This window comes from Aythya fuligula, chromosome 9 (genome assembly GCF_009819795.1).
Source record: "Aythya fuligula isolate bAytFul2 chromosome 9, bAytFul2.pri, whole genome shotgun sequence".
Taxonomy (NCBI): Eukaryota; Metazoa; Chordata; class Aves; order Anseriformes; family Anatidae; genus Aythya; species Aythya fuligula.
In genome coordinates this window covers 19327513-19350393 of record NC_045567.1, presented here as the reverse complement: position 1 = coordinate 19350393, position 22881 = coordinate 19327513, and the positions used below count along the sequence as shown (strand labels likewise).

The 22881-nt window shown below is 44.9% G+C and overlaps 1 protein-coding gene across 2 annotated transcripts in view; it reads left to right on the top strand.

Annotated features, from left to right (window-relative positions):
• The first annotated feature begins 3913 nt into the window (after nucleotides 1–3913).
• KCNMB2 (potassium calcium-activated channel subfamily M regulatory beta subunit 2) overlaps nucleotides 3914–22881 on the top strand; it is a 127874-nt gene continuing 108906 nt past the window's right edge. For both annotated transcript variants that reach the window (XM_032193578.1, XM_032193576.1), the window contains exon 1: nucleotides 3914–4005. In XM_032193578.1, the coding sequence (XP_032049469.1) occupies nucleotides 3968–4005 (38 nt within the window). In that variant the 5' untranslated portion in view covers nucleotides 3914–3967. The remainder of the gene's footprint in view (nucleotides 4006–22881) is intronic.

Sequence of the window (22881 nt, the reverse complement as noted above, 5' to 3'; positions counted from 1 at the left end):
ACTGGGATGGTCAACATTTATTAAAAGTTGATTTGGGAAGAGAAAGTGTCAACACTGCAGAGATGAATGCTGGTAGCCCAGTGGCATTAGAGTTACCAAGAGGGTGGTGAGACTATGGCTTCTGCAAACCTCTTTTGGCTTTTGAACCTCTTTTTAGCTATTGAGCTAAAAAAATCCTCCATGCAAGGCAACACATCAACTAGAACATTACCCCCAGAAAATATATAATAGCGGCCGATCTTGAATTTGACCTCCCGGATGTATTAGATGGGCTAAAATTATTTTCCCCTTATACAGCTTCTGAGTTGTTCTAATTCGAGGATAAACACATACAGATGGAAGAAAATCATGTTGACATGTCAGCACGGAGCTTCTTCCAAATGCACACAAAAATAAAGAAATAAAAAATCTTACTTAAAGCTTCACGGAGAGCTCTTTCCCAGTGTAGCAGCTCCCTGCTGTGCAAAGGGCCACACTCCGTGAATAAGTTGATCGGCAAAACATGTCAGCAAGGCAAGCAAAATCAGTAATGACCTTGTCTTGAAGAATTAAAGCTTGACTGCAGCCCTGCTGGCCTAGGGCTATCCTCAGCTCCACCAAACTGCCCTGCGGTAAGGCCGGCGGGCTTCAAAATACACCCACATTGCCAGTGCGCCAGCAGCACGTGCAGATTGCAGAGCAGGGACTGTTTGTTGGTGCCCTGATCCTTCCGAGCACCCTCCCAGCTGGGCCCGGCTGCCCATCCGGCTCCTGCTGTGCTGCTCAGCGCGCTGCTGAGCCGGGCTCTGGGCAGAAATGCTTCCCTTCGGCGTGGTGCCAAATTGCCGTGGCACTGGGTATTTCCTGACAATGTGAGCGCAGCAGCAGAGGGACCAGCTCTCATCTGCACTGGTGGCAGCGTCCCCATGTGCCCGCAGTCACCACCCAGCCCGACACAGCCAATCTAAGAGTCAGACAGGATAACCTGACCCCCCTCAGCTCCCCTCCCCATACACAGTGCCCTGAGCAGGCCATCCATCCCTACTACCTCCCTTTCACAACCATCGTTGCTGCCTGCCTTCTTGGAGACCTGGTTCAGGGCCATACATGGGCAGAGAACAGACCTGCAGCCCATTTTCTGCCCATTAAAACCCCCAAACCAGGTCACCACGTGGACAGGCAAGCAGCACTGCAAAGGAAGGGTATCCATGGAATAAGATGCAGTTATATAATTGTAACTAATTAGAACAGAAACATCTTGGACTGAAGCATAAGTAAAATTAATACAGAGAACGATACAGAGAGAAGAGAAAAGGGGAAGGCAAGGGAAGGCAAGGGAAGGGAAGGGAAGGGAGGGGAAGGGAGGGGAAGGGAGGGGAAGGGAGGGGAAGGGAAGGGAAGGGAAGGGAAGGGAAGGGAAGGGAAGGGAAGGGAAGGGAAGGGAAGGGAAGGGAAGGGAAGGGAAGGGAAGGGAAGGGAAGGGAAGGGAAGGGAAGGGAAGGGAAGGGAAGGGAAGGGAAGGGAGGGGAAGGGAAGGGAGGGGAGGGGAAGGGAAGGGAGGGGAGGGGAAGGGAGGGGAAGGGAGGGGAAGGGAGGGGAAGGGAGGGGAAGGGAGGGGAAGGGAAGGGAAGGGAAGGGAAGGGAAGGGAAGGGAAGGGAAGGGAAGGGAAGGGAAGGGAAGGGAAGGGAAGGGAAGGGAAGGGAAGGGAAGGGAAGGGAAGGGAAGGAAGGGAAGGGAAGGGAAGGGAAGGGAAGGGAAGGGAAGGGAAGGGAAGGGAAGGGAAGGGAAGGGAAGGGAAGGGAAGGGAAGGGAAGGGAGACAACTCCATTTGTCTGGGAGGTAACTAACCCCAGGGCTGGCTGTGCACCATGCCCTTGGTGGTGTGTATGGCAGGGTCTGGTAATCCTGATGAAGTCACCTACGGTGCTCAAAATGCTGCGTTCATAATGAGGAAGAAAATATTCTGCTCCGACCTACACAAATGCCCTTTGCAAACCAGTAGCTTAAATATAATTGTGCTGGAATTACTCCGCTGATTTTCCCTTCTAAGATGACCAGCTTTGTGAACAGCGAGCAAGTACAAAACCAAATAAATCTATAGCTGGCAATTACTCCAAACACCTGCACCAACCAGGCTCATTAAAAGTAATTGAAAGGCATGTAAATGATGCTCTGCCATTAACCTGGCTCAATTATTCAGAGTCGGTATGTCAAGCTTTTAACCAGCCCCAAAGACAGCATTGCCGGATGCTTTTTCTGAGAGAGAAATGGGAAAGGGGAAAAAAGCAAGCTGCCATGTGGCTCCTTGTTGTGCCAGACCGAAACGAGCAGAGAGAAATGATCTGGAAGGAGTTTTAAAAGGGGCTGCTCCTCTCGTCTTGGCAAAGGTCTGGTTTTGTACGCAGGGGCTTCAGAGATGCAGCTCAGCCACCCTCTGCTCTGAAACCCATTCAGAGACCAAAGGCAATGAGAGACCAAAGGCAATGGGTCACTCCGGGCTGGGGACACCTCTGCCCCTCTTGTGCCTAAGGGCAGTTGGGAACCAAGTGCCTTTAGGCCTCTGAATGTCCCGGGCAGGGGCTAGAAGACATTCTCTTCCCCAGGAGCCAACTTGGCAGCTTTATACGTGGCCTGCAACAGCAAGGTGTCGCCAGGAGGGTTAAAGGTGTGCGTGTGTGTGTGTGCACATTAAAATTACCTTTACTGGGAGCGGTGTCAGCCCGACTGGCTGCAGCTGCTCCTTCCCAGCTCTGCTGCTGTACGCAGCACTTTCTGCCTGGACTCCAGGCAGCTTTCATTTACCCTGGTAAATGGCACGACCTTAATTTCTGTCAGAGCAGCTCCGCCAGCCTCCCTGAAGTAGGTCCAGACTTGATCTGAAACAAGGGGAGGATCTGATCCTAACTTTTCAAAACCAAATGAGTTTCCTGCACCCTGGGAATTTTCAAACATGACACATCCATCAGCTTTCCTTTCTGACTAATGCTCGGCAAAATGGAGCTGTCAAAACTTTTTTAATTCAGACCCAATTGTTTGCTGGTTGTTCCGAGCCACGTCTTAAATGTCAGTGGGAAAAGTTTCCACGCAGCCGTCGTGGGCACTCACACACATCGCTACTCAGTGACCTACACCGAGGGGCAGCCCTGGGGAGCCTGAAATCCTCCGGGCACGGTGTGAGGGCACCGCGGGGCCCAGCGGCTCCTGCTGCTGCAGTAAGTCCTGCTCTGCCCCCTGCAAGTCCCTCTGGTCCTGAAGTCTTTAGAGGTGAAATCATCAGCTCTCCTTCTCAATAAAAGTTCTTTTTTGGCACTAAAAATACCTCTGAGGCAAGGACAGGGTGGCATATTTTCCCTGCCTGCCCATCAAGCTCTTAAAAAATTAAGTTATTAATCATCTAAACATTCATCTCTGCGGCACGAAGGCTCTCTGGCCAAAAAGTCCCATAGGCAGCTGTTTCAAATATCTCTCTTCTCCTGCAGAGGATTTCTGAATTAAAAACACAAAAATGAAGCATGGACAAACGCACCTTGTGACAACTGCTGCCCAGCACTGTGCTTTTAAAGTGGTCAGCTGAGTTTCTAGTTCATATTTCACTAATTTGCTTACTTGGTCCAAAAAAGGAAAACAAAAATAATAATAACAAAAAAAAAGCACACACACACAAAACCACAAGCACACCAACCCCACGTTCATCATGCAGTTTATCTGAGGTCTACAAAAACAGCAAAGCTTTGCTTGCAAGAAGGAAGAGAAGTTTGCAGCAAAAATTGTTTTGTAGCTGATGTATCAATGGAAAAAGTTAGTAACGGGGAGTGTTCCCTCCTTCCCTGTCTCTCAGTTGCTATTAGTGCTGGTCTTTTGGGTGTAGCTTTCCTCTTGGGCTTCTGTGTTTGTTTTACGTATTGCTTTCCTCTTCCTTTTGGTCAGGAGCCTTTTTATGATCAGGCAAGATAATACTGAGCAGCGGCACCGAATCTGCAGGACAAAATGAGCCTTTGCTTGAAATATCCAAGAGACAAATGGAGGTAAGTAGGAACGAGCAGCTCAGTCTGTTTGGGTTGGGGGGTTGCTGTCAGCTCGTTTTTTGGAGGTTGCTAACAACTGGTGCATTGGACTGGGTTTGTTTTGTTTCTTTTTCCCCTGCAATTTGACTGCAATGTGAAGAATTTAAAGTCTGGCTTGAAAATATACTGAAGTAGTGATCTCATTCGGGCCTTTGGTATGGATTATGGAGAGTTGGTTAGGATAGAAATCCTTTAAGCAGGGTTTACTAGGCCTTCACGGCAGACCTTAAGTACATTTTCCCTCTTCCTTTCTTCCCCATCTTGCAAAGCATCTCTGTATTTCTGATTCACAGTGCACACTATAGCTAATCAGAGAGTTTATCCTGCTCCTATTATCTTCTTGTATTTCATATATATTACAGAAGTTGTATTTGCTCAGCTGTACTGAATCCTATTATGAAAGCAGGGTGCAGAGGGCAGTTTCTGGATGCACAATGAATCTCTGTAACTAATAAAATACAGCATTTGCTCTGCTGGAAATATCAATGTGAAGCCATAATGCTAGCAGAGAGCTGACAGGGTAAGTGATCCCACTTCATAATCCTATAATGTTGATACAGTTTGGTGGTACCAGCATAAAAGAGATACTTAGAGCTAAGCTGGACTTTGAGATAAATTGAAAATGGTGTCCTTAAAGGAAAACCATTCAGTACAGGATTTGATGACATGCAGATCTTTCACCCAGAGGGTGCCATACCGGGCAGCTGGGTGGATGAAAATAGTCTGGGTTATTGTGTTGTACAAACGTGGTGAAGGTTTACCAGGAGAAAGGGGTTTGCGTCCAAGCAAGACTACTCATGTGTGTCAAGATCAGGCATTAAAAAATAAATATTGATACCCTTCTTTCTGTTTTCTACATTATCTTTCAAGTATCTTGAAACTTACTGAGATGTAGGGGTTTTCCACACTGTTCAACAAATACTTCTGAAAAATCATTCCTTATCTGCAGACCACTTCCAAAGTCAAACCCCGAGTCACATTAGTTCTGCATGCACACTTACAGTGTATTTTTGGTCTCCGACTGCATTATCATGATTTTTAGAGGTAGGTTTCCAGACTCAGCTGCCGAAAAAAGAAATCAATGTTATTTACTGTGCTCTCAGGTGTGCACAAGGGTAGTTCATGTGTGAAAGAGTTCCCAAAATATTTTGTAGCATCTACACACTTCCTAGATTAGTTTATTCTCTTCACATAGACCAGACGCAACACTCCTCCATGTTGTGATGTACAAGAAAGCAGAGCTGCATTTTGCTGAGTGAAGGATGTGTAACTTGTGAGAGGGCTTTAGTTCTGCAAAGGTCTTAGGACAAGGAGCAGCCTGGAACTGGGACATCTGAATCATCTTTGGGTCAGTCACACCACCTCTGGCTGCTCTTGTTCACTTCCTGCCTGATCTCCTCTCCTATGTAGACCCAAAAGTCCTTAAGGCAGGAACTTTGCCTTACTGGGTGTTCATACAGTGCTTCTGGGTCTTGCTGTTAGTTAGATAGCAGCATTGCATGGACGATAAATCAAATGTGCTGGCTTTATTCTTCCCTTTTCCACAGCAAAAAGTTCACTCAAGCGGGTGGAAGTTTTTACACGGCAGTAGCAGACCTCAAGTTATGACAGTCAGTTCATCGGTTTCATGGAAACGCTGAGTTAAACTACATTTATGTTGGCAAACCCATGCCCAGAGGGCTGAGTCACTCTGCCCGAAGCAGCAGCTATGGCTCCTTTGAACATTTGCTTTTTCAGAATACAACCTTCCTCCTCCACCAAGGCCTCCAGTATGCTTCTTGCTACAGATGTTTGCTTTTTTACAGTGCACTGAGACAGAGACAGAGTCAGTCACACTCCCCAGCTACAAGCCTGGTATCCAGGGAAGAGAGAGAAAGCACAGTGTGAGGAGCAAACACAGAAGGAAGACAGCTGAGTTATATTTATAATCTTGAACCACTGATGCAGACAGAAACAGGGATGTACAATCATTACTAACCTATACAGTTATTTTCATAGCCTGATTTTAAACTCACTTACATGAGGGATTATTTCCACTGCCTTTCCAGTTTTTCTTTTTTACACAACTTGAAGCACCGCTTCCAGCCTGTGTAAAATCTGAAGGAGCAGATTCTGGCCTCTTAGAAATAACCTGCTGGTTATGCATGCGGTCAGCAAGGCAACGTGAGGTACTGAGGGTGAGGCAGGACCAGCCACCCACTCTCTTCTGAGCTCTCAGCTGGAGCACAGACCTTGGCTTTCTGCTGTGAGCAGTTCACAGTTACAAGTTCCTCTGCTCCTCACATTTTATTCTAGCTGGATTTCTAAAAGAGAAAGGCAGGATCTTGCTAATTGTAGAATCCAAAGCTTAAGAAAAATAATACACAAAGTACACAAAACAATAACAAGCTGTTATATAAAAATATGCTGAGAGTCAGTGGGGAATAAAGAAAAAGGAATACTAGTGCAGCCAACTATAAGAAAAACAAACAAACAACAACAACAAAAAAAAAAAAAACGCATAACACAGGGAAATTAAAAATAAAATAGAACTACTTTGAAACATCTAAATTGGAATACACCATTAGAGAAGAGGTGACTGGTCTCCCCAGAAATCATCAGAATGGCATACTGAAGTCAGCAGGCAAATTTGAACATAGGATATATATATATTATAAAAACAAACAAACAAACAATCTATTCTATAAATGCCTGAAATGTTAGAAAGTAAAATACTTTCAAAAGCAAAGCATTGGGATTGGACAAAAACAGAATTTGAATATCTTCTATTCAGTTGAATTATCTACTACTTGATGCCAAATATTTGACAGCCATTTAAAATCATTTCTCAAGCTCATTAAAAAAAAAGTTGCTTTCCCATCCCCTCAATTACAGAAAAATCATCACATCTTTTTATGCTGAGAGCTAACTGATGTATGTCATGTCACATATCACTGCCTCTGCATCTGACAGGAATCAAAGCAGAGATTTTGAAAGGCAAGTGTCTTTGAACTGCAAATTATGCTTAACAAAGAAAGTGTTTCAGTTGTTGTTTCTTAATGAAATTTCTGCTTTTACATAAAAGATGTGTCTGACACTTTATTTCCTGGATGGTATGAAGCTGTGCTGAAACCAGCAGTTATCTATTTATTTCTGATTATACTGTGGTGTTTAAAGAAGTGGAAAAAATGTCCAATTTATTGCATATCCAAAATTTCTGGTGATTTGTTGAGAACTACTGGCAACATTTATCTTCCAATAGATATTTTGTTCTTGATGAGTGTGCAGACATTAAAAAGTATCTGAAAGTTTGGGGTCTTAGAGTTTTAGCTCAAGTTTTCTGTGCCCAAGAATTTCTGCTCATACTTTCATCTTTCTGATTCTTTTTCTGGGGCCTCGTTCTAAAATGGGTTTAAAATACCCAGGCAAAAGCTCTACTCAACCAAATCTACAAAAAAAAAAGAGCAAAAGTCATATGGAGAAAAAGAAAATGCAACCCCTCAGACCCTCAGATCTTGACTAGCATCCTTCTTTAAGTACAATGCTTCCTAAGCCAGGCCGGAAAGTGAAACTAAGACAAACTCTAGGAATCCTGGGTTAGGAAACAAGTAATATATATATTTGTTATTTTTATATTTATTTATTTATTTATACACACACACACTACTGGGCACAGGGAATTTTAATTAGCAAGAGAAGAGGTTTTTTGTATGTTGACCTAACACTGCTTTGCTTGATATGCAAGAGTGAAGAGAGACTTCTTGCTTGGTTGCTGAGACCTTAATGTGTGCAGGTAGGAAAGCAGAGCATACAGGGTGTAACAGGTTGGAGGGAAACAGAGAACAACCAGCATCTGATTTGTTCTGGGATAAGTTCCAGCAGCTTTATTCACTCACTGAAGAAACCTAGGCTGAGGGGATCTGACTATACCTTGTAAATTAGGAAGCTTCAGGATAGGAAAGTACTGGAATATGAGGCCACAAAAAGCCAAGGTGTTTCAGAGAGCTGCTGGTACGTCAGGAATTGATGATAAAACCTGCAGTACCTGGTATGGGTAAGCAGATTTTAGAAAGTTACTCTGTATCCCTGGAATTACAGAATTTCACAATATTAAGCACAGCAGATCCAGAATGGTTATTATTTAAAAAAATAATAATATTCTATGGTTTATGTTCCATAAACTGAAAAAGGGAATACCCATTTTGTGCGAGTTCCTCAGACTGTGTAGAACAGCACAGGTTCAAAAGGGTTGATTCTCATTTTCCTTGAAACTGCTTTGAAAAAGCTTTTTACATTCAGCCTGAGTGTAAATGGCAGTATGGCCTATTAACTAGCTTACACTTGCTCTTTTCCATTACTGGTTTGTTCCCCATCTTTCTGTGAATTATGTGGATTTGGAAAAAAAGGCTTAAAAGATTTTATGGCTAGTACAATTCAGAAACTGCATAGGTGGTAATGTCCAAGAGTCGCTTGCTCTTCATCTCTAGCTGATAAAGCATTCAGAGATGCTGCCATGCAGCAGAGCCTGGGATTAGTTCTGAATTGCCTCATTTTCCAGGGTCATTTTCCAGTGCAGTGACACAGCTTTTCCCAGCTACAGCCTGGCACCAGTGCTGGTAAGGGGCAGTGGCACAGCAGGCAGCCAGAGCACAGGGAGGTCTCTCCAAGGCCCTGCAGCTTGCAGACTCCCCTGTTGTCACAGTTCCTGACCCACCAGGTCTGGAGAAGGGACAGAAGAGGACGACACACCAAACGCAGGATGTGCTTCATCACTGTACAGCCCAAATGGCCTCTGTGTGTTAATTAAAGGAAGCAGCCATGAGTGCTGCCTGTGGAGGCTGGAAGCAAACCTTCCCATCCCCTTCACAGTACAGCCCCTCTTGGAGAACTGTGGGCTAATCATGTTTGTTACAATTAAAGGCAACCACATAAGTACGTTAGTCCAAAAAAATCCCATCTTGCCAAAAATTTACCCATGCAGATTACTACCAACAATCCCACAGGCAGAAACTAGCACGTGTTTCCCATTTTCCAGTGCTAAGATCCGCGTGTCTCCACAGGATCAGCGTGTTTCCTTGGAGCATTAGCAAACCACACAGATATTTCAGCAGTGGATGTTTTCTACATCAGATCAACCTCACAGAGAGAGCCTATTAGCTGCTCAGCTATTAGCACATCTTTTACTCTTCCCGTGTTTGTGGGTAACTCCGGAACCTCCCCTTACTGATGATTGTTGAGAAGAGGTTAGAGAAACCAGAGGGAATTAGCGTAGGTAAGCTGGCTGCACCCTAGGGCAACAGATGGACCAGGTGACTTTAAGGGGCTCCCAGGCTCCATTTTCTGTGATTTCTGTAATTTGATGCTTCTGTTTCACTGACCAGACAGCTGGCCCTCCATTAGTAGACAAGTAACAGCAGCGATGCAGGGTGGTTTAGATGAAGCCAGTTTGGAGTGTTTGCTTTTGCTTTATGAGCAGTCATCCTGCTCTGGAGGGGAGCTAACAGGCTACACGCACAGCTGCTCTTTGTGTTTTCAGACATCTGAAAAGCTGAAATCCTTCCCAGCAAAAGAAAGGTTGTGCATGCAAACACTAGCCATTTTACAGCTTGTTGGAAGACACACAGTTGTGCACAACAGCCTGCGATACCATCTCAGAGACATGTATTCCTCCACTGTATGGATACTCTTATTCCACCTTTTACCTTCTAAGTGTGTGAACAGACTGCATCTGGATGGTAGGAGGCAGAAGTTCTGAAAAACAGAACAAACTTTAGAAGTTGCGGACCTTACTCGCCAGATGAGCCCCCAAAACCTTGATGTCTTATGAAAGGCCAGTATTGGCATAATAAAATATAAGCCAGGTGAATTAAATTAATCCTGAATGTCTGACAGTATCCTGGCCCTGCCTGTTTTTCATCTACTTGGGTCACCAGTTTCAGGTACGTGGGCCATTTGGAAATGATGCAGCACTTGGCTGTGTGTTACTGGGAGAACTGGGAGAAGGCAGGCCTTGCCGTGCTGGAGAGGTAACAGCATCGAGTCTGCAGGATTGGGATGGGAATTGCAATACTTGCAAACACTTAAATATGATCTGTCCAGCCTCGCAAACCTCTCTTCCAAAGGGAACGCCTGCCTGCCGCTGTCGGTTCTGAGAGGCACCAGCTTTGAACTGGGTAGCTCAGGAATGCATCTACGTCTTCCCATCATAGCACAGCTTGGGTTTCTACCCATTTTACCAGACTGAGCTTCATGCAGCTGCCATAGTCAGCCTCAAACCCACATATGTTGGTCAACTAAACACTTAAATATCCCAAAAGTTTAATATTTTCCAGTGCATTAACTGAATACCCAAACTTTTTTGGGGTCAGATTTGCCACAGATCTGGTCCTGCAAATACAGGTTGTGCTGCATCTGCTCCAGGTGCTCTGAAATTACCGTGTTCCTGTCCTCTTAAACATCCCAATTTCATACTCCTTTTCGCAGATTTTCTATTCTCTTTAGCAGATATACAACTGGTTTCAGTTTCCCCGAATCCCGTGTATTACACATGCATTCAATACTTTCAAGAGTTTTGCTAAGAGACTGAAAGACTTGGGTTTAGAGCTGTCTGTCTATCACAAAGCAAATAATCTGGAAAACATGCCTGTATTTGAGCAAGGAGAGCCAAGTCCTCACGTACCAGGAGGGCTTTCATCTTCCTGCAGAAGTCTTTCTCCAAATTTGTAATCACAAATGTACACACAGGGAAACTTAAGATTTATCCAAGTCATAAAATGCCTGGATTTTAATTCTTTCACTGCTAGGAAATATGTACAACTGCTTGCATTATTTCAGAGGTTTGTTGTTGCTGTTGGCTTTTTTTTTCCCCTTTTCTAATCACTTTCTGGTCTCTTTTTAAAATACATTTCTTGAAAGGCTCCTATTTTTGTACCATAGGCATTGTAATAAATTGAAACCGATGAATGCAATTCTGTTCAGATTCACGTGTTGACTCACGAGTCCCTCTCGAGTACTCGTACTGGAGAGTGATAGGCAAAGCATGTCCATGTAAGGGGATTGGCAATAGCTTTGGAAATAGCTGTTCTCCTTCCCAGTCTGCACTCATGAGCCATACTTCCAACTCTTTTTTTTTTTTTTTTTTTTTAAATAAAAGCAAATAAAAGCTTTGCTACAGAGACAATATCTGATGCCTAAAGACAATCTCTGTATCAGTGTTATTCCATGAGATGTTAAGGGAGGCTTAGATATTTGTTATACCCTTGGTGGCCTGAGCCTTACATCGTTAAGATTCATGGCAGTACGAGAAGATCCTTTTTTCTCTTTCATCTTTTTCAGTCAACACCAGCTGAACAAAGCCAAACAAGCGGTTTGCACAGTTGTCATCCATCATATACCTATTCCTTTATTATACCCATGCAGCATGTTAAAAATCAATGCTAATATCTTGTCAGTTATTATTAAACTGTTTTTCAATGCTCTAAATCTCCAGAATGCCCGAGCTGACGAGGTGATCAGAGCCAAACCGTTCCCAGCACTGCTGGCTCAGAAGCACGCTGCCTTCCCGGGTCCTGGCATGCCTGCCCTAGCCCCCGGCTGCCACCGTGCCCCCACCCTGCCCTCAGCTCTGCCCACTTTGAAGAGTTCTCTTTGCTGCCTGCAGCACGTGTCCGACTCGCCTTTTGCCTCCTTTTACCCAAAGTGGATGCTTTCATGTAACTGTGCGAGCTGTACTGCCCCAGGGAACCAGCTAGGGACTGCTTTTTGCTGCTCTCGCTGCCTATCGCCAAGCCAGTTAGGGAAGTGCCTGGTTTCTTCCCCGTTGTGTTAGTGAGGTGTACCTTATTGTGCGTTTTGTTAAGTCAAAGGTGTGACAGGGATCTTAGGAGGCCCCAGGCACAAGCACTGATCCAGCTCCTCATGTAACGGTGAAGCAGTGCTCGGGCAGGGCAGGTTTTCAGATGTCGACGGCCTCTCATATTTCCAGGCCCTAGCCAGGAAAATGTGTTGAAAAACCATTTGAAACAATTTATAATCTAATTTTGTGGACTTGAACAGTTCAAGTAAACATTTGAGCATGTTTGTTAAGGGAAACAAACTGCCATTCTGAGCAGCTGGAGGTTTACCCATCCCCAGAGCAAAGTCCATCAAGCCTAGAGATGCAGCAAACCACCAGACAGCTGCATGTGTGTCATTTTGATGGTCACACAGGAATGCCCTCTGGGCAGGAGAGGATTTATGAACACTCTCTGAAACCCCCAATGTCTCATTTCTGAGCTTCCCATGGCAGTATATTTCTTCCTCCATTTTCACTTCGCTCTTAAAGCTTCACTCTCCATTTAAACCCTCTAAGGAAACTCCCTGCAAGATAGATGTACATTACCCCTTCAGGAGAAAGCCAACCTCTTTCAAAAAAAATAAAATAAAATAAAACTGAAGTCTATTTAATAATGTCCTCATGTCTCTCTTTCTCTCATCTTCTCTAAATATTAGTTCAGAAAACAGCTTTCACTTATAGCAATTTCACTGCCATAATCCAGACAGTATGGATTATTTTTGCAGTGACAGTCTAATGCTAATTTGCAGCAGTAGAAGGCAATTTGCTATCCTAACGAATTACTTTTGTCCTTGGATGAAACCGACAGCAAAGACGGTGCCCCTGGTTAATTGGAACCACTAGATAGATATCCATAATGTTCTATATGGGAAGCCCAGTGCTGGAGATGTTATTAACATTCAATTTAACTCCTACAGAATTAGAACTAAAGCACTATACTCATTTCTAAGCAGAAACCTCCTTGGAAATAGCTTGACGCACTGTTTTGAAAGATGTCAAAAGATCACGTCTTTGTAATGACCAGGGAGACGTGGACCCAGCACAACTGGCTGTACAGCCGATTCTTCTCAGAGCTGTATACAGCACACATCAAGCTTATAAAAAAATAGATAAAATTTAAAAGTTATAATAATAGAAAACTTTTCCATTCACTCTAATTGTGGGATATTGATGTATCGTGGGGCCTAAGTTCAGGTCCGGCCATGTAACATAAAAAGCCAGTGTGTGAAGCACAAGATTTGGTGACACACCAACTACACTACCACTTAGGCACCCTCAGCGTCCGGACCCTTCAAAGCCCACTTGCTCATGTCATGCATGCAACACCGCTGCCTGTCCAGGTACTTGGTCATGAAGCTAGGAGTGCTTAGAGCTGTGTAGATAATCCCTGCCTGCCAGAAGGAAGGTAAAACATGGAAAAAAATCTCTTCAAACCATGGTATGATAAGAGTGCCACCCACTGAGCCAGTAAGAGCTAATTGGCGGGGGCACAGGGAGCAGGACCGGGGCATGGAGACAGGACTGCAGGACAGCTGCACCATGCACAGCTCCGCCAGGGCTGGGAGCGCAGCTCTGCTCGTCACACTCTGCCCAGGGCCAAACAAACTCTTCCCTGCCCGCGAACTGCAGAGCCTGGCCAGCAGCAAGCAACACTGCGTGCAGGTCCAAGCCAACACGTGGAAGCACACCTGCCAACATATTTGCATGAACTGTACCCACAGCTGAGTTCAGTACAACTACTATTTGCTGAGGACAGAAAGTGATTAGCATCTAGCAACTGGCTCTTGGTAGAGTCACCTTCAGACTAGTCAAGCACAGTCCTACTTAATCTGCCTGTGTTTCCAGAGTGCTGCTCACCATGTATCTTTGCATCGCTGCCATCCATCACACCACCAGTTCTCATCTAAATACTGCCAGCAGCACTGTGAGTAGCTCAGCTCTGACACTCCCTCCTTCTCCCTCTGCATCTTATTATTTAAGTTGCTGCTGGCAAAGAACAGGAAAGTGGCTGTGTCCACAGTGACATTAGCAGAACTGGCAGCTTAATCAATGCTGAGCCATCCCCCCTCACCTCCACTTCTCCACTGCTCCTCTTTGAGGCAGAAGAGCCCTGTAAAATCACCACGGCACCCAGTCAGTCAGAAATACCACTTATTTTCCAGAAAGCCTTCTGTACCCTCTCTGCCTCCAACTGTACATGCTATGACCCCTTCGCCACCCAAGGTCCCTAACTGGAGCCACAGCCAGGACTCCCGGAGCACAAACTGCTCCCTTGGTCAGCAAGAGCACCTCTGGCAGCAGGCAGGCAGACTGGGGAGCCCTTCTGCTCCCTGCAGGTTCGTCATGGGGCAAATAGGATTACAAGAGCACTAATGGCAAAGCAGGCCACCAGAAAGGCTGGGTGCAACCAAAGGAACTTGTCGAAAGGTTTTCCAAAACCTTGGAAGCTGGGAAGCTTGTGAACAGTCCCCAGTCTCTCCCATTCCAACAAACTGTGGCTTTTCAGTATAAAAGGAGCAGGCAGACCTCTGGTAGCGATACAGCTCTGCTCTCTCATTGCCACAAGTCCATCGCTGAGTGAGAGCACAGTCTCTGGAGGGGAGCAGAGCTGCAGATGCTTCCTAACGTGCACTGCAGGGGATTCACCAGGACACGATCCTCCTGGATTCCAGGACCCTTGCTAAGTCAGGCAGCCCTGGCAGGCAGGTATGTGTGGGTACAGGGCAGCTGCTGCCCCTACAGCCATCATTCTTCCAGTGCATCAATGTGCTTCTCTGACACTACCTTCTTTGCAAATAAACTCAAAAAGCATTTAGGTACCACGCTGTGTAGGTTTCCCTAATGCGTTATTACATTTCAGGGGGAGCAGTTCCATCTGGTCGATATTCCCACTGTTGTAGCTGCAGGGAGCAGGTTGTTTAGCATCTCTAGATCACAGTGATATGAGCCTAATCAACTCTGTCTCAATCTTCAGGTCTCATTGAAAAGCATACCTTGTCTCCCTTGTCAGTACTGCTTAATTTTCCTCTTCCGCCAAGCTATTATTTAATTCACTGGCAGTAGCTGGCACTGACAGGCAACAAACACAGTTCATAGGACTGATCTAGGCCACGCTCTGGAGCTGAAGGACTCTGATCCTAATGGTCACACAAGTTTGGACAAAGTGTTGTGTCCCAGTTTCCCTATCTTTGACATAAGAACAACGTTTCTACTCCCAAGGGAGGCTGGAATGAGTATACTCTAGAAACACTCAATGCTAAACATTGCTACCAGCCTAATTATCATGTTTATAGTGTAATGGCTTGCAGAAGTAAGAGAGTAGAGGACAGTCTTATAGGTATGGGGTGGAACGGAGTATGGGAGATCCAACCTCAGTTCCTGGCTCGTACACAGGTAACAGGAGAGACCCTAGCCAAGGTCTGGGCTTCAAGCCTCCCCCTCTAGTATAGGAAATAGAACTTTTCCCTTTTGGGAAATTCTTATTTGTGTTTGCAAAGCTACTTGTTACTGTCATTTTTTAAATGAATAGCTGCTTGTGCAGTTCTAGTATGGATTCGGTTTATAAATAAAGGACAAGAAGGAATAACTGCAATTATGAGAAGCTTTGCAATACTCAATCAACATCTGTTTTCTTGTTATTTAATGAATTCTTGCACACCAAAATTAATTCAACAAGGGAAAAAGCTTTCACAGCCAATGCTGACTTCAGTGACTTCAATAGTTATTCACAACATTGAGCGAGACAGCAATTACTTTTGCCCCTTTCACTGCAAATAAGGAGAGCGCCATCAGACCCAATAGCTACTACAAAAATCAAACAAGATTACTTACAGTCTGGAAAACAAACCACATGCTTTGTGGATTTTTCTGTTAGCGTAGTTTCTAGACAAGCATCCCTACCAAAGTTCAAAGCATTAAAGCAGTGCCACGCCTGATATAGCAGCATCTCCACACAGGTTTAGTAGGAACACACTGAGGTCCAATGAGTACAATTAGCGTCAAGTGCTATGTGCAGGCAGCATCCATCCCACTGCCCCCCCTGCCCACCAGCTGCTCTCCGTGGCCACCCTGATGTGCCTATGAAATCCTGCTTCACATGCTGTGTTTTGCTTTTTTCTGTGTTTCCTGAGAAAATGCTCAAGCAGCTCGTCTCCATGAAGTATCTGGTGAGTGGAGCTCTGTGGGGCCGTTGGTTTGCAGCGGTTTTCCCCGTGGCGCACACACACAAACACACACACATTTCTGGTCTTACGGTCAGTGGCTGACCAACTGGTGCAAATCGAATTCTGTGGAGTTACACTGACACACAGCAGCTGGCTAGCTGGCCTTATCGATTTTCACAGGCCTTGATCCCATGCACACTCATATCAATTTATTGGCATTTTTAAGATCTGGCCTCTCTGCAGACCAGTGCCTAGACCTGCCAAGACCGTGTTTTTATTCCAATTATACAACTTAGTCCACTGGGAACATCTTCCCTCAACCCTCATCTTCTTCCATCTAGGACAGATTTTGATCTATATTACAGGGAATTTTTTAAACAGATTAAGAATATCTGCAGTAACAAAGATGCTCAGCAGGATGCGAGCTGTACGCTGATACTTTAGGTCCAGTGGTAAGGAGAGCTTTGTTACAACAAAATGTGCCTTTGGGGAACTGGATGGGCAAGAAGACTGTGGTTTGAGCTAGGTCTATTCTCCCAAAAGTGGACAACCAGTGACAAAGCTCAGGGTCCTGTGGGAAAAGAGCTAATCAGGGAGGGGGAATCAAGGCCTCATTCTAGAAGTTTATCCCACTGAAAGTTAGGAACAGAGATAAACCCTTCCCTGCATTATGCTGCCCTCTGGAGCAAGACAGAGGGCTCCCGATGGTGCTGTTCAAGCAGGAGAGTAATCAATAGTCTCAAGTCTGCCTCTACATTACTTTTGTTTCCAGAACATTTTCCTTGCACAGCGTCTTATTCATGAGTATTAATGATAAAATTGCTTGCTGGTGTGCTTAAACTACAAAGCTAATTGTGGCAGCCTGCTTGGCTCCACACACCACTTCCTGCTGGAGTATCAGGCTTTGATTAAAGAAAGAGAAATTTGTAGATTTACATGATGTTGCTGCTCATCACATGAGAGCAAGGTGACTTGGATATGCTCCTTCAATAACCACACTCAAACATTCAAGCATGACCCAGCAGCATTCAGCCTTCCCCAGGGCCCTCTGTGGCCAAAAGATCTTTGTCAAGATGGCAAGGGGCTGCCAAAAGTACCGAGGGAGATTGGCTGATGATTCAGTATGGCCCCAGGAGTAAGAAATGTTCTCTGCTTAGTTGGGGTGGTGACCAGCACATTACAAACCTGGAAATGAAAATGCAATCACCTTTACAAGCACCAACATCTAAAGGCACTACCTTTCAGCTCTCTAGGACCGGTGAGAACAGTGATGAACTAGCTTGCTAGCTTGATGGAGGCAGGGTACCGGGAAAAGACTAAGTTTCGAAAATACCTGCATTGCGTAAAAGCTTTTGTATAGAATATAACCACAGCTTGCATAAGCTGAAGGTAATGGGAAATGAAGGAAAGTGAAAAAGGGTGAAAGAAAGCACCTGGTTGTAAGGAATGGGAAAAGAGCAAGGTGACTCTGGCATTGCAGCGGTGAGGGACTTGTCTCACTTGTGAAAATTATTTCCATTCTTCTTTCTCTCTGGTTATGTCTCTATTGTCTGTTTGCCCATTTTATTCCAGGACTGTCTTCTAATAAGTATTTACATGTTCATCAAAGATCTTGTGCAAAGACAACATGACTATAAGCTACATGTACACCGCTTAAACACCAGTATAACAGCACTAGAAACACCTGCCACCAGCCACAGAGGGAGAACCCTGGGTGAAAAGGATGTCACAGAGCCAAGGCCCTGTCTTAAGGGGTGTTTTTGTCCTTAGCATTCTGTCTATGCAAGGATCAGGCCTACCTTAAAATATGATCAATAGGAAGGGTTGGAAAAACAGAATTGCACACAAAATGTTGCTCTTCTCCAGTTTGTATCAGTCTACAGATGTATTGCCCATCTGTCCCAGGCAGAGCCCTGCCATCAGCTCAGCTCTCACCATAGCCCTCTCTGCCAGCCACTGCAGGAGCTGTGCAACTCAGGAACGGCTCAGCCCACAGGGTTAGAGGATGAACCCACTGTTGGCCTGAGCAGTGATAGGCACAGGCAAGGTGAGGTCTTCATGTACTCATCATCTTTCCTAATAAACAGACTGAGTTTCATCCTTATTCTCTTATCCATCTCATTTTCCCCAGCAGACACGTAGCATGGCTCTAGTTGCATACAGCCCTCTCATCTCCTTGTCTAAATGTTTGACACCTCTTTCCTTGTCCAGAAAGTAATTGCATCCTTAAATCTCAGCCATGTGCCCCATCCTCTTCTGAAGGGTTGGACTGACCTGACTCCCCTCCGATCTCCTCTTGTCCTCCTGATTTCCACCCCTTTGCTCAAAGCTTCCCTGCCTCATTGAAAACAAGCATCTCTCCAAGGCAGACTGACCTTCACAGCTATATTAATAAGGGAATTAAGACTAATTGGAGGAAGTGGTATTGCCTCCATACATAGCATTATACTAAATTGATGCACCTATTTCTAGCTTACATATTTTCTCGTGAATGCTTAAATACCAAAGCCAGTTTAGAGCCATAATAATGGCAAAAAGGCTGTAGAGGACAAATCTGTTTCTTAGCTTATCTAACTGCTAGAGATAGATAGAATTAATTTGACCACAAAAGTAGTTCTATGAGGGGAAAATATCAGTCATAAAAAACTGTTTAATCTTTCAGGAAAAAGTGACTGGGAAGACATCTAGAAAAGGTGTTTGGAAGCAGCCAGCTGAGCTGCAGTCAGCAAACAGGGTGCCTTCTTCTAATGACTATTAATGTCAGCATCGATGGCAGATTTCTTGACCAAAACAGAATCAGATGACATTCATACCCCCATACCCTCCCCCCCCACACCCAAAAAAAAAAAAAAAATTAACTGTATTATATCAGGATCTTCAGACACAAAAAGTTTTACTTGGAAATAGCTCTACCATACAGTGAGAGGGATTACTTGGTGATACAGCATGGTCTCTCTCCCACATGGGGCAGAACTGTTCTGTTTCTTTCCACAGTAACTTGCCCCTGCCCATCCTGGCGCTGCCTTGGGTTAGAGAGGCAGAGGCAGGCGGGAGGACAGAGGGGGCTCGAGGAGGGAAGCAGATGAGGAAAGGGGTCTGGCAGGGCAGGAGGGGTGTGGGTACTGCGATAGCAGGATGAGGATGAGCATCTAACCACAAAATGGCCGACCTGCCCCATTTCCCGGCCTCCTGGGGAAGGCAAGCAGCTCAGCCCTGGTAGGCCACACCGAGCTGGACCAGGACTGTGAGACTCGGGAAATTTGGGCTTTCTCTGCCTTCATCCCCAAATCCTTTGTGCCACTGGGAAAACTGCACTCTGTCCTCAAGCCCCATAGTTTTGCAGGCCCTTGCTGGGACCCCCTTTCTCCTGCCACCCTCCTGCAGCACCCAGCTGCGAGCCCCTCACCACGGCCTCTAGGTGCTGCTCTGCCACCGCCATGGGCAGGCGCAGCGAGGAGGGGGTGTACTGCCTTCCCCCACTGTGGGAGGAAATAACAGCGCTCCTCATCCCCAGAAAGGGCATTTTTAAAGCATCTCCGTCGCCCTTGTGTAAACGAACACAAAGGGCAAGGGTATCCAGCCGTAGCCGACTGTTTTCTGCAGGGATTGCAGCAGAGGGAATCAGCCTGAGCGGTGCAGTCTGCGTCACGTTTTGAGTCTGCGACAGCTGTAGCTTAGCTTTTCATGCTTCCAAAGAAAAGAGGTTAAACTGAGTTAATGGCATTGTCATGATAGGAGTTAACCCTGGTAGGTCAAGAGCAAAGATACAGGTGATTTGTCTGTCAGAGAAGGAAAGCAGTAATGCACAGGGGGCTGATTCTTGAAGGCAAGGCTTAAAGCTTCAGGCATTAACAGATTAACATTTCGCATAATTATACAATTAGACATTGATCACTATCAAAAAGCATAGTATGAACACCATCAGTTTATCACCATGCCCTGACCAGTGATGGAAAATTTGAACATGTACCAGAAAGCCTATTAGTTGCCTCTCCACGAGGAACTTTGCTCAGACATTTGGCAAAGCTGTGTCTCATCTGCTGCTTCGTTAATGAGCGACAAACATTCCCTTGTTTCCAGGGGGCAACCTGCTCAACACAGCCACTGACTGCTCCCATTGCCTGCACATTACTGCTGTAAACCTACAGTTTTGATGGGTTCCCACACAAAAGTGCATTTTGCAGTACTTTCCCTCCAAACTATTTCAGAGCCATGCTGTTAACCTGCCTTTTGCCAGCCACCTTCATTCCTCTGGGGTTTCACAGAGAAAACTCTTCCTGTTTGAGTGGATATAGAGCCTCCGGGCAAAACTATCAGCAAAGTACAGTTTCCCAAGTGTTAAGCAGGGAAAAGTATCTAGGTAATCCATCCTGATGCTGGAGGTATTAGTGCCAGCAGAGATATAAGGCCCCTACCATATCATGCTGTCCCTAGGTGGGTATTGCTGCAGTGACTCACCTAGCGGCCGCCACTGCCCAGGTCCTGGTGAATAGACAGGTTTTCAAAAGATGATTTTGTATGGAATCAAATTTGACTTCTTACCTGTTTATCCAAATCCATGCACTTCCCCCTGTGCGCACATGCATACACCACAGCTTTCTTGCATTGGGAATTGGAACATTATTTCTGATTTTTATGGTATTTGTTGATATTGCTGCAGGCATTTGGGTTTTGAGTGAAGAGAAGAGAAGGCAGTGTATGCTTTTCAATACTGGCATATGCATGCATCTGTGTGCATGTTTTGCATTTAACGCAGTGTCTCTGGCACCTGGTATTTTGGTGCTGGAAAAAGCGTGGGTACCACGCATGTCTTTAGCACTGTGAGCATCATCTCTTGCCCTGTTTTACAAGACCTCTTGTAATTAGGTTTTATGTTAGAGCTCAGAGGCTGTTTTCTGTGTCAGACAATGCCTCAGCAAATTTTGGCTAGATCGAGGATTAGTATCAACGGGAATCAAGCCAGAATTTATAGCAGAAGCACAGATTTTATTTTTCATTGAATTGAATCTTAACAAATATCAGTGGGTGTGATAATTGATTTGTTGGATGAAATATGTTTAAATCATGTCATTTGTTTCAAAACACTGTTTCTAGTATTTTTTGTATGTGTTGATTTATTAATACCACCTTGCAAACTGAGAAACTGGGGCTTTTCCCTTCCAGACTTTAACATGGATGAAGTGCTGTGTTTGGGATTACTAACTCAGACTCATTGTAATCTTCCCTAAAACACAGAGATAATTATCTGTTTTTATTGCAGCAGATGCTCTTGCAAGGTCTCCTGTAACTCTGTGTTACTTGGGGCCAGCATACCATGAGCCACATCACACTGTCAGGGGTAAGGGCTGTTCTACAAGCCAAGCTGTCCTCCTCTAAGCATCAGGGGCTGAGAACCAACACTGCAGAGTCCAGCAAAGGAAAACCTGCTCATAGGCGAGCGCAAGCTCTCTGTAGCTGGAAAACACTTCCAGTTGTAAGTACAGGCATTGCTAAAAATGGATTCAGGTCAGCTTTTTCAGTGCTATCTCTCAGATAGGATATTCAACAAGTTGTCCTAGTCTCCAAGTGCGCTTTCTCTACCCAGTATGGACAGGCTGTTTCTTTATTCAAGAGTCACCTCATGTCAGATGCATCACAGCTGTCTTCCTGGCCCCTTTCCTCTCCTGGATTTACTTTCTATTTAGGTGATCCTTAAAAATTCTTCTCAACATAAAAATCAAACAGTTGCCACCACCACAGGGTGATGTTTATGTCCATCTTAGAGACAGCTGCGCCTTCCTTCCCCCCTGCCCCTTCTTCCTTCCTTTCCACTCTCTCCAACTGGCTCCGTAGCCTTGCACAACACACCAGTTCAGTTTAGGAGAACTAGGGAAGAAGGTCAAATAACACAGTCATTGTTAATAAGACAAACTCCTCATTTTCTGGGGACAGAGATTACATTTAGCATTGGCAGGAACCTTTACTGTGGATGTGTAGGATGCTGCAATATGCACTACAGGTATTTTAGGCTTCTCAGAGGGGCCTTTCCCACATTAAGTATTCTCACCAGCCCAGTCTGCCAGCACTGGCCTAAACCAGACACTGTACCACCCCCAAGTCACAGACATTTTCTGTCAAATACCTGAGATTTGTACATACTTAATACTGGTGCATAATATTTATGCTTAGGCATGTTTTCTCATAAATTATTTCTTAGAAATAAAGCACTAACAAATGGGAATTACAATGAAATGAGACAGCAGTGATAATACCATTTGATGTATTTGGAGCAATGATTGGGTTAGATCAGATAATGAAGGTGTAAAATGGATAAACACTGGCATCTCTAATATTCATAATAAATTCTATGACATTGAAAAGACTTCATGATATCAACAAATAACAATTCATAACACTAATGACAACAACCTCATACAAAAAGTGTTAGTCATTGAAGCAAAGTGTCCCAAAATGCAGAAAGTATCACAGGACTGTATAAAACTGATCCATCCAACACGCAGAACAATCAGAACGGTTCTTATCCTCAGCTTCTCAGCTCTGTATCTCACAAGGCACCTTTTGCTCTTTTGGTTTCATCTTCAGACACGCAATGGGGGTGATCACTGCTAATGAGAACAGTGACTTTAATACCCACTGCTTTAGCATTAGCAAATACTGTACTGATTCTTCTACCTGACAGAGGAAAAAATTGCTATAGCAAACAGTTTTATGCTGCCTATAAGTCCCCATGTTTATAATGAGGGGAAAAGAAGGAAAAACATACTCTGTACCAAAGCCACAGGAAAGGGTCTGGAGCACCATCTGTGGGGATGACAGTGCTGCTGGTAATGCCCTGGATCAATTTCCACCTTCTCTCACCCA